Source organism: Orycteropus afer, unplaced genomic scaffold (assembly GCF_000298275.1).
Source record: "Orycteropus afer afer isolate SDZICR_OR568_19922 unplaced genomic scaffold, OryAfe1.0 scaffold00377, whole genome shotgun sequence".
NCBI lineage: Eukaryota > Metazoa > Chordata > Mammalia > Tubulidentata > Orycteropodidae > Orycteropus > Orycteropus afer.
Window position 1 is genome coordinate 567,773 of NW_006921964.1, and position 12,506 is coordinate 580,278.

The following is a 12,506-nucleotide window of genomic DNA, read 5'->3' on the forward strand; positions in this document are numbered from 1 at the left end:
GGGTGTGGGGCATAAGAGTAACAAGAGGAATGTGTTACCTTTTCAGTCTTGCAAGTCTAGAGTGTCCTTGGGGTTGCTGGAAAGCAGAACATGTTCTTAAGCCCCAGGAATCTGAAAGTGTGCTGTCTCTTTAAATATCCAAATAGTCAAGCCGCTTTTAAACCTTCAAAATGGTGGCACCCTGTGGACTGGCAAAAGTCCAAAGCTCAGCCTGCCTTACTCTTCTCCTTCCCTGTTTATTCCCCAACCATCAGAGCAGTCCTCTGTGCAGTCCCTGGCTAGCAGGGCTGATTTTTAGGTTAATTCTTAGGTCCTTCCACCACTCGGCAATCTCCAAGCTGTCTGTGCCGTCAGGATCGCTCAGGATTGCTGCCAGGCCGCAGCTCCATATGTCTCCTTTTTTGGTATTTCCATGCAAATTCTTCTGCTAGTTGGGGTTAGTCCACTTCTATATCCTCCCCTTCAAGGCTCAGGGGTCCAAGATTATCTTCTGTGCCTGTGTTAATTGATTTCCCTTTTCTTTGTTGAAGAGGGTCTGTGCATTCTTTCTGCGTAGTCCGCCATCTTGCCGGAACTCCCCCAAACCATAAAATTCTTGTAAGAAAATAAAGTAGCAAAGACTTGGAACCTATTTTTTTTTTTTCAGTGATAAATTATCAAACCCAACAATGAATCTATGAGCAACAGAAAAAAAAATAGATAACTGAGACTTGATAAATGTTAAGTATTTATGTTCATCAAAAGACTTTATAAAAAAGAGTAAAGAGACAAACTACAGACTGGGAAACAGTCTTTGGGAATGATATAACTGATAAGGATCTAATATTTAAAATATATATAGAGAAAACTTCTACAACTTAACAACAAAAAGACAAATATCCCAATCAAAAACTGGGCAAAGGACATTCTTCTCATTGACTAATAGGATGTTCAGATGTTCCAATGGCCAGCTAAAAACAAAAAACCCACTGCTACTGAGTTGATTCTGACTCATAGAGGCTCCCATTGGGTTTCCAAGCCTGTAAATGTTTCCGGAAGTAGACTGCCTCATCTTCCTCCTGTGGAGCAGCTGGTGAGTTTGAGTTGCCGACCTTCTGGTTAGCAGCCACATGCTTTATGCACTACACCATCAGACCTCGATGCTCAACATTATTAGCCACTAGAGAAATGCTAAGCAAAAGCACAGTGAGACACCATTTCACTTACATTAAAATGGATAAGATTAAAAAAGAAAAATAAACAAAATAACAAGTGTTGGAGGAGATACAGAGAAGTTGGGACCCTCATCTATCATTGATGGGAATACAAAATGGTACCGCTCTTGTGGAAAACAGCCTGGCAGTTTCTCAAAAAACTAGAGGTAGAGCTGCCATTGTTGCTGTTGTTGTTATGTGCCGTTGAGTCAGATCTGACTGTTAGCAACCCCTCCTTGGGTTTCCGAGGCAGTATCACTATGGAAGTAGATTGCCCAGTCTGCCTTCTGAGGAGTGGCTGGTGAGTTTGAACCACCAGCTGTCTGGTTAGCAGTCAAATGCCTTAGGCACTATGCTACCAGAGCTTCTACTCCTAGGTATACACCTTAGAAATCTAACAGAAGTGGCATGAACAGATATATGTACATCTATGTTCATCACAGAACTATTCACAGTAACAAAAAGAGGAAACAACCTAAGTTCCTGTCAATGGATAAATGAGTAAGTAAAATGTTATATATACATACACTGGAATACTACTGAGTACAGTGGTAAAGAAAAATGAGTTCCCAAAACATCTTATGATGTGGATGGACTTAGAGGACATTATGTTGAGCTAAATATGCTGATCACAAAAAAATTAATATTGTATGCGCTCCCTTTTATGAAATGACATGAATAGGTAAAGACAGGCATACCTCAGAAATGTAGCAGGTTGAGTTCCAGAATACTTCAATAAAACAAGTATCACAATAAAGGGAGTCATACCATTTTTCTGGTTTCCCAGTGCATATAAAGTTATGTTTACACTATACTATAGTTTAGGAGCTCTGGTAGCAGAGTGCCTAAGGCACTTGACTGCTAACCAGAAGGCTGGCGGTTCAAACCCACCAGCCACTCCTCGGAAGGAAGGTTGGGCAATCCTACTTCCGTAGTGATACTGCCTCGGAAACCCAAGGAGGGGTCGCTATGAGTCGGGGCCGACTCGACAGCACATAACAACAACAACATACTATAGTTTATTAAATGTGCAATACCACTATGACAATGTTTGCAGTATTGTGAAAATTATCAAAATGCAACACAGACAGTTAAGGCAAACATGGATATATGGGTAGATAAATGAGTGGGCAGGCTGAACTATTAGGTATGTCTATGCAGGGGACAGAGTGTGCCCAAGACCATGTATAGGATTAACAGACAATGTTTCTACAAGTGTATTGCTATGTTCTGTAAGAATTCCCAGGTAACAGTAGAGCTGACAAGGGATAAGGTTGTGGTCACTTCTTCACTACAGCCAGTTACCCAGAGGGAGTGAGTAGTTGGACCTGTGGGCTTGGTACCATAGCCACAGAGGACATCAAGCTCAATTGGTATAAGATACTACACAAAAACATTGTTCCATATCCTACTTTGGCGAGTAGCAACTGGGATCTTAAAAGCTTACAAGCAGCCATCTAGATGCATCGATGAGTCTCTCCTCATCCAGAGCAAGGAAGGATGAAGAAAACCAAAGATTCATGGAAACAATTAGTCCAAGCAATTGGTACACCATGCGACCCTCAGCCTATACAACTATGAGACCAGAAGAACTAGATGGTGCCCAGCTACCACTGTCAACCACTCGGAGGGGGATCTATGTAGGAGATCCTGGATAGAGTGGGAGAACAATGTGGAACAAAACTCAAAATAATTTGGAAAAAAAAAAAAGGTACCAGGTTTGCTTGTCTGATAGAGCCTGATGGAACCACTGAGACTATGGGCCATAGCTACCCTTCAGGTCTGGAATTGAACCCACTCCTGTGGCTTCCAGCCAAACAAAAGACCGGCATATGAGCTGAACATTTACACTAGGAAGGTACACACCTTGGAGAGATCAATCATGGGAGAATAGAAGGGCTATGTATGCACAGGGAGACAGCTCAGGGGACAGTAGTGCATGGGAGGGAAGGACACAGGGAAGAGGTAACTATGGGGAGGAAGTGGGAGAGGAGCTGTTGTACTGTGGTAAATAGTAGTCAATGTCATAAGACACAAAGCGTACATGAACTGCTGTATGGAAAGTGAATTTGTTCTGTAAACATTCACCCAAATCACAAAAACAAAAATGTGACACAGAGACACAAAGTGAACACATGCTGTTGGAAAAAAATGGCACCAATAGACTTATGCAGGATTGCCATAAATTCTCAAGTTGTAAAAACTGTCTGTGAAGCTCAATAAAGTGAAGCACAATAAAACAAAGTATGCCTATACAGAAACTTATGTTCATTTGTGATTGTCAAGAATTGCGGGTGGAGGAAGAGAAGATTCACTCTCTAAATTGTAGATACTTGTTATTGGTGATGGGTAAAGTAACTGGAATTGACTTGATGGCAGTGAACTTCGTTTTTTTTTTTTTTTAAGGTAGCACTGAATGAGTGTGAAGTCCACAGACTGACTAAGGAAAATGATGTCACTAAGACGCACACACACAAAAAAGGCTTTTTGGTAATTGTTATGGCATATATAAAGAGTTCTGCTGGTGCACTGGTCAAAGCATTTGGCTGCTAACCAAAAGGTCAACAGTTTGAACTTACCAACATAGGAGAAAGATGAGGCAGTCTAAATTAAAGATTTATAGCCTTGGAAACCCTGTGTGGCAGTTCTACTTTGTTACTATGAGTTGGAATCGACTTGATGGCAGTGGGTTTATGGCATATATCATTTTTCAACAACAAATAATATATGTACAGTTATATATCTATGTATGCAGGCATGTCTGTGTATAAGTATGTATATGGGGCATATCAAAACCAAACCAAACCAAACCGCTGTTGAGTTGAATTGGACTCATAGCAACCCCTCCTTGGGTTTCTGAGGCGGTATCAGTATGGACGTAGACTGCCCAACAAAGGGGGTTGCTATGAGTTGGAATTGACTCGACGTCAGTAAGTTTGGTTTGGTTATGGTATACCCCATAATTATGGGGTGTATGTTTGTATATATATATAAAACCAAACTCACTGCCGTCAAGTTAATTCTGACTCATAGCGACCCTCTTTGGGTTTCCAAGGTGGTCGATCTTTATGGAAGTAGATTGCCCAGTCTTTCTTTCTTGGAGTGGCTAGGGGTTTGAACTAGAAACCTTCTGATTAGCAGTCAAATGCCTTAGACAAATTGGGGAGTGAAACCAAATATACACGAACTATTGAATGTAAAACAAATTCTGCTCTGTAAATTTGCACCTAAAGAATAAAAAAAAATGCCTTAGGCACTATGCCACCAGTTAAGTGTATGCATATGTATATACACATATGTGTGTGCATGCATATAAAATCATATATATAATAAAATATATAGAAGGTACAGTTATAGATACTTCTTAGACATAACCAAAAGCCTCATGGGATTAGTTTTCTGGGTTTGAAGGCTTAGGATCATAGTTTCCTGGGAGAACTTGGTCAGCCGGCATAATATAGTCCATAAAGTTTATGTCTAGTGAATAGCATCTGGGTCTTAAAAGCTTGCAAGTGGCCATTGAAGATACAACTATTGATCTATACTTATCTGGGGCAAAAGAGAAAGAAGGAAACCAAAGATTCAAAGAAGGAACAGGACTAATTATCTACATGAACCATGGCCTCTTTACCCTGAGACCTAAGAACAAGATGGTGGCCATTGCACTACCACTGATACGTTCTGATCAAGACCACAATAGACGGATCTTGACAGAAAGGGAAAAAAATGTGGAAGAGAACTTCAAATTTTCCAAAAATCTAGACTTATTGGATCCATTTAGACAGGATTAATCTCCTCTCAAGTCACCTTTTAGCTAAATAGCCAGTTAGTTCATAAAGTACCCTTTAATATTGTACTTTTTTTTTCTTTAAAACAAAACAAAACAAAATATCTGTATGAGGCCAAATGGTCAACCAATACTATAGAGCATAGATGAGAAGGTTGGAGGGGCTGTGAGACTAGGTTAATGAGAACCAACTAGAACAGAAAGAGTAACAATGTTGATACAATATGAAGAATGTAACCAATGTCACTGAACAACATGTGTATAAACTGTTGAATGGGAACTTGTTTTGCTGTGTATGAATGAAAATACAATAAAATATTTTTAAAAAAATAAAAAAAGGAAGAAAAGAAAATTAGGTTTCTAGGCCTACATTCCACAGAGCGGGAATAGGCAGTTATCCAGGTCACCACAGTCACTACCACACCTTACTACCTGACCTCTTCAACACCTCCTTGGCCCTATCAGCCTGAGGGAATGCCTGCGTGTTAGAAACAGTTGGGAGAAGACTCTAAGGAGTCCCACTTTCTCCATACCAGAAGGCCCACCTGAGCCATGCTCTACTCCAAGGACTTTTCTCCTACCTGTTTGGCTCTAGCCGCACAGCCCCAGCCCTGGGCCTCACCAGCCCCAGCACTTTCAACTTGCAGCTAGCAGTTCTCTCTCCCTTCATCTGGTATCATCGGTATCATCACTGGCATCTCTGGTTTACTAAAGACTCCTTCACAATAAAAACACTACAAAACGGTAGTAAGTGACTCTATGAGAAGAATCAACAGGAAGAGACAGCAGGAGACATAGGGAAAGTGTGGGTGGCAAGAAGGGAAGATGGGAGGTGGGAAGGAAAGGTTTGGCCCAGTTATATTTACTAAAAACCTTAAAAGCCACAAACAGAAAACAGACCTATTAAAAAGGCAACACTGACCTAACAAAGGAATGTGAACTCAAGCTGACTCCAGGAGTGTCACTGCCATCTCTCCTCCCTCTCCATCTTGTTTCTCAGAGTGAGGGGTCCTCCAACAAGACTCTTCTTGGTGCTGGCCTACTCTTGGAAAACTCTAGGTATGCCTTGGTTTGGAGGAAGGGGAGCTGAAGGGAGGGCCAGCCTGATCCTGTAAACCCCAAGGCAGGCTGAAGGAAAAAGCCTGTGGTCTTTTTCCTTCTGTCTGCACCAACAGGGCCACAGAGTAGTTTAAAAGACAACACCCAAACCTGGGGAAGAGCAGGCTCTGAGGTGTTACTGGCAGGAACCTGTGACCAATGAGCTAGCCCTCCTCCAGCAGCTTGGATCCAGCCTGAGCCCAGTCCTCTGGTAGCCCTCATGCCTTCTCAGTGCCCTGTACGTTTGGTCCAACAGAAGGAGGCTAGGAGTCCCTCCTGCCCTGAAAGCCACCCCCTAACAGATGCAGGGCACATGGCCCTTGGGGACTGAGCATGTTACCAGGACCCTGAGAGAGGTGCCATGGGCCCCTGGTCTCCACAAGGTTCTCCTTTGGCCAAGGTGAGAACTCAGAGCTCCTGAGGGGTGGTGGCAGGGGCAGGATGGAGACTGAGACCTTGTTTCTCCATCTGTGAAATGGGGATTACAGCACCCCCTCCACAGAGTCTTTGGGAAGGTCCAGTAAGGCCTTTGGTGATTAGTGCTCTCCCTTGTGAGAGGCCCGCTGGGCTTGAGGAAGGAAGGTCTAGGGAGGCAAGGGTCCCCTGGGTTGGGCTCTCAGATGAGTAGAGGTAGCTATCCTCATCCAGTAAGTTGCCAAGGTAGCTGGGATTCCTGTTTCCTTGCCAGAGCCTGGATACCACCCTATCTTTAGGAAGTTTTTCCCAAGAAGTGACAAATCAACATCATACTGTTCACCTATCAAACCCCCAGATGGCTTTCCGTCCCCCAGCAAGTAAACCCCAAAGTCCTGTAGGTATGTGTAGTATAGGATATGTGCTGCTGAAGCAAGCACACATGTGTCATACCGTAAAGTGTTATGATATTGTGGAGGACATGTGAGTGTAACATTCTTTCAATTTTGCTGAGTGTATGTACATTCTCATTAAAGGTTGTTGGTCATGGTGTACTACATAAAGGCATTACTATGCCCTGTGTAGTGCAGTGAATTGCTTAATATGGCCCTTCCAGCCATAGTCCCCCATTTTGGGATGTATTGTAAATTCCAGCCTCTATGCCTGTATAGGGTGGGATGTATCTTGACTCTCACCTTGCTGGAGGATGAGACTCAAGTCACCACCCTTAGTTTCCTTGAGGGTATGTATATGTGAATGTTCTGGCAAAGTTGACTCTCTCTTGCTCTAGATCCTTGTCCATCAACATTCCACCCCTGAACTTGAGGCCTGCCAATTTGGGTTCACCAACTCTTGCAACCATGTGAGTGAGGGGAACCCTCCAGACCTATGCCTGACCCATGGATTTGGGACTTGTCAGCCTCCCAGACTCCACCACTGTGTGTGCCAGTTCCTTGGCAGTGTGTGAGTTCTGTGAGACATTATAGCTAAAAAAAGGAACCCTAAGATGGGAGAGAGACTACTGAGAGGAGGAGGAGGAGAAGGAGGAGAAGGAGGAGCAGATGTTAAGAGATGATAGAGTGGTACAGCAGTTTGGAACAGCTGGACATTTGGGACATCTTCAATCTCCTCCCCATAGGGACAAGCCTTGTGATAATCCTTCTACAAGAAATTGTTCAAGCACCCTGGCTGCTGGGAACTATAGTGTATACCTCCTTGTTCATGGCACTCCCACCATTACAACTGTCCAGTCCTCATATACACACACCCTTCAGCATCTTCGTACTTACTCTTCCCTCTCTATCCATGTGCCTGCCTCCCTCCCTTCAGTCAGGCCTATACTCCAGTTATGTCTTCAAAAAGGCCTTTCCTGATTACCCTCACCAGTAATTCTCCTGCCCTGCCCATTCGACTTTTCCACTTTCCTACAGCACACACTGTGACCTGATTTTTCATGTATCTAATCAGTAATTTACTGTCTCCTGCCACTAGAACATGAGCACCACACTCCAGTACCTAGTAAGTGCCTCGTACATAGAAGGACCTCAACAAAATACATATTGGAGAGATAAATGAATGAATGAGTGACTGAGTAAATGATTGAACTAAAAGAGATCCAAGAGGTTTCTCTCCAACAGCAAATACCCACCCTAGCCCATGGTGAGCTCCCCAGTGATCCATATCCACAAGATCCTGAATCAGCCCCTTCTCTTGGTGTCACATCTGCCAGAGCCACCAGAGCACACTATACTCTAACTCTTGGAAGTGTGTCCTTCTCCCCAGTCCAGACATGTGAGTCACATCTGCACCTCTGTGACCAGCAATGGGCTGAGCACCAAGTGCAGGCTGAGATGTGCTGGTGGTCAGGAAAAGGCTCTGCTTCACCTCTAGTAAGGAGGCTCTTACCACTTCTTTCCAGCATGACACGTGCCCAGAAGCATGTGCATGTGTGACAGCAGGAAGTTCAGAGTTGCTGATTTCTGCTTGGCAAGAGGTAGGGACTACTCACACTCCAGTTAGCCCTAGCAGCAGCAGAGCAGTGCAGTCTCTTGGTGGGCTCCCTCACTTATACCCTCCTCCAAACCACCTTGTATGGACAATATTGCCATCCCACTTAACAGAGAGGTAGAGTGACTCATCTAAGGTCACACTAGGAGGTAAAGGTGAGGTGGGAACTCAAGCTTAGGCCTTGACCTTGGCTCAGAATTGGTCTTGATCTCCAGGCCAGGTTCCTTCCAGGACTCACATAGCCTTCTGGCCCAACACTGGCGGAATCAAAGGCTACAATGACATGTGGGCTAAGCTCTGTGTGTCAGACAGACAGGAGAAGAAACCTAAGCTTCTAGGATCAGCCAAGGAGTGTTATCTTAGCATGCCTTGCCCTTGCATGGCATCCCATGAGCAAGAGGAAAAACTGCACTCACCAGGGATGTGGACCTTGAACTTGCCACTCTGGCCGAAGGCGCTGTCAATGACCCCCATCTCCCCAGTGGACAGGTGCACTTTGAGTCCCACGAAGAGCTGGATGTTGGTCTCTTTTTTGAACAGGGAGCGACCGATCACGCTGCAGTCATCCATCACCTGTGCTCACAAACGCACCAGGGAAAGAACGCATCAGTGCCTGCCAGAAAAGGCTGTGGGTACTATGTAGCTCCCATCCTCCTATTGGTACCCCAGATAGGCCTTGCACAGAACTGCCACAAGTAGAGGACGTTCATTTTCATCTTACAAGTAAGGACATGCACAGGGGGCAGAAGAGATGTTTAAGCCATCAACTGCTATGACTCTTGCCATCACCACTCATGGAGCACTGACTACGGGCCAAAACCACTGCTCAGTGCTTCACATGGATGAAGACACAAACCCCTCAGCAACTCTACAGGTGGGTTCTTTCTTCTACTTCACAGACAAGGAAATGCAGCTAGGCAGAGTTCTGGAATCTGTCCAAGGCCCACAGCTCACAGGGGTTGAACTCAGATCCCTTGATGGTAGTGTTGCATTCCTGATCTGCTTCCTACACCTTGGTCCTTTGTCCTACCTGTGAGATGTTCCCAGAGAACTTGCCCAAAGACAGTTTGTCAACACTTTCCTCACTGACAGCACACATAGACATCCAGCGTCAAGAGGCCCTTGAGCCTAGCATCCAAACCTTCTCTCTAGCCCAATCTCACTCTCTCTGGTCTGCCTCCCATAAGGCATCTCTGAGAACCCAGTGTTATGCACCCATTCTGCTAAGTACCTGCACACTCTAACTTGAAGTCTTTCTCTTACTAGCTGGCTTTCCTATCCCGAGGCCCTTTCTGAGCCCTCCTGCCTCCTCCAGGACCCCTTCTTAGTCCTATCCCAGACAGGATCCCTCCCTCTCCTAGTCATGGTGTCCACAGCTAGCCTCCTTGCTGGCCTTCTGCTGTCTCACCACCCCTTGTCCTGTGAATTTCCAGGCTGAAAGGAAGGACCCAAGTGTGTGTGGAAGTGTTGACTTGATACAGTCCTGATTTCGTCATGTGTGTTCATCTTGAGCCTTTTCTCCAGGGGCCTTTAATGTGGGAAAAACTGGACATGTGACTGTTGCCTTCCCTCCTGATGCCCTAGCAGCTCAGGTCCTGGATGTTCCCTTTGCGGAGAGGAGGAGTGGGAGGTGATGGGGGCAGTGGAGATGGCAGCATGGCCAGGTGCCTCCCCTCCACTGTCCTGCCTGCTCTTTCCCTTACCATCTCCCTGCTTGGCCTTTGCTTCCAATATCAAACTTGGGCTGCTGGATAAGAAGTGCCCTCCTATCTGTACCTGCTACAATATTACAAGCATGCATACCTTCTGATCCATCCACTCTACTTCTAGGGATTTACCCCACAGTGGGACTTGCACATGTGCAAGATGATGGTGCACAGGTTACCCACTGGATCAGGGCTCATCACAGCAAGACAGAATGGCCAGTAGGTCCACTGTACTCCATTCAGTGGGTGTATCCATGGTAACTCTGGTGGCCACAGAAAGCATGGGCAGTGCTTGGGGACAGGTATGAACAGTCTTAAGACAGAGGGCTCAGAGTGGAAGGCAAAGCACAGTGCCAGGCACAAAGGACACTGCCAATGGTGTATGAGGGGAATGGTGGATGGATGGATGGGGAAGGAGTCACAGACACTAATGACCTGGATGCCTCCAGGAAAGTGAACTGGGTATCAGGAAGGTGGAAAAGAAGGGGATCTCCACTGCCCACCCTTTTCTACCTATTCAGAGATAAATTAATCAAACGGAAATTTAAAAAACAACCACATGGCATCTTCCTTCTCCCTTTTTATCCCTCACTCGTGGGCCTCCCATTCTTTCCTGAAATCTCCTCATATTCCCTTTGACCACTCTGGTCTATGTCCTGCAACCTTTGCAACTTCCCAGCCCCAACCTAGAGAGTGGCCTCATTTCTTCAATTCCCACTAATCTTTGTGACCCTGGCTCTTCTCCCCAGAGAGGAAATGCTCTAGGCCTTCGTACTAGCTGTCCTTTATACCTCACTCCCAAAATGTTTTCTCTGTCCACTGCTACCTGACAAACTCCAATGCACCCTCCAAAACCTAACCCAGTATGCTCTTGGCTCTCTTCTGGCCCAGCCTGGCCCTACTCCACTGCCCAGCCACCCCAACTGAGCATGCATTTACAATGAGCACACTACACCATTCTGTTTTGTGCCAATTTTAAGTAGCTATCACCTTTTTTCTTTTTGCAATTGCCTAATTACTTGGAATTTGTTCTTGGCAAGGGATGGGTCTGGTTTATCTTCATGCATTAAAATATTGACTTGTTAATTCACGCCACAAACATTTACTGAGCTTCAGGAGAAATGTGGCAAGGTGGTATGATGGTTAAAGTACAGGGTCTAGAGTCAGACTGCATGGCTGCCCACCCACTAGCTGTATAACCCTGGGAAAGTTTCTTAACTTCTCTGTGCCTACATTTCTTCAAAAGGCAGTTGTGAAGATTGAAATGAGATAAAATAAAGCACACGGGACAGCGTTGCACTGTGCTGGGCATTCACATTCAGCAGATATTAGCTACCAAGTGCTTGTTGTTTGGAAAAGTGATGGGTGAATCTCCAGTAAAAGAGCTAACAAGCTGCACTTAGCCCAGTCCCCAAGGTCATCAGTCCATAAGGAGGGCAGGCTACCATGCAGGCAGGCAACTGGTTATGTGGGCCTCTGCCATCTCCTTTAGGGATTCTGCAGTGGTGGGGTGGCCAGATTCAGTCCAGAAGGAGGAGAGGACTTATAGTGGAGCCAGAGTCAGAGAAGAAGGGTCCTTGGGGCCAACTCCACACCATCATCATATCTAGAAAGCTGGTGGCTTCTGCTAACCCAGAGCAGCACTGCCCAGACATTAGAACTTCTGTCACATTCTCCTGGATCTTGACATTATGCACTCAGCTGACTTTCTCTCTTTTTATTTTAACTTTACATACATTTCTTTTAAATGAAAAATTCTTTTAATACTGTAAAAAGAACCAGTCACCACTTAGCACAAACAATAAGTAACCAGGAAAGAAACACAATAAAACAATGGCATTAAGTCTTCTGTGTGTCTTGTTCACTGCTGGTTCCCATCCATTGTGCCTTGCCTACAGTAAGGGATCAGTGGCCATGTAATGAATTGCGAGCACTGCCTTGAGTCTGGAAGATGCTGTGCTTCTTTGTGTAAGAGGGAATTTAGCAAGAGAGAGTGAGTGAGGGAGAGAGGGAAAGGCAGGTATGTTGAAGACAGAGCTACTCGCAGGTGACCCTGGGAGGACTGACAGAAACTACATGAGCACAAGCCCACATACCGCCCCCACCTGGGTCTCAAGACCTCCATAATACATACCTATAAAAACTGCTGAGCTTTCTTCCTGATCTCCAGGTGCACAGAGCCTGGGTACTCTGTGGGCAGATCAATGGCAGCAGCATGGAGGCACAGAGGGGTTGCCAAGGGACTTGGCTGTGGAAGGGGAGCTGAGATGGGACCAGGGGCTTCAGCCATTATCCTGCCCT

The 12,506-nt window shown here is 45.3% G+C and overlaps 1 protein-coding gene across 1 annotated transcript in view; it reads right to left on the bottom strand.

Annotated features, from left to right (window-relative positions):
* EEFSEC (eukaryotic elongation factor, selenocysteine-tRNA specific) overlaps positions 1-12,506 on the bottom strand; it is a 556,144-nt gene that overhangs the window by 75,482 nt on the left and 468,156 nt on the right. Inside the window, exon 6 of the mRNA XM_007953206.2 lies at positions 8,916-9,072. Coding sequence (XP_007951397.1) covers positions 8,916-9,072 — 157 coding nt within the window. The remainder of the gene's footprint in view (positions 1-8,915; positions 9,073-12,506) is intronic.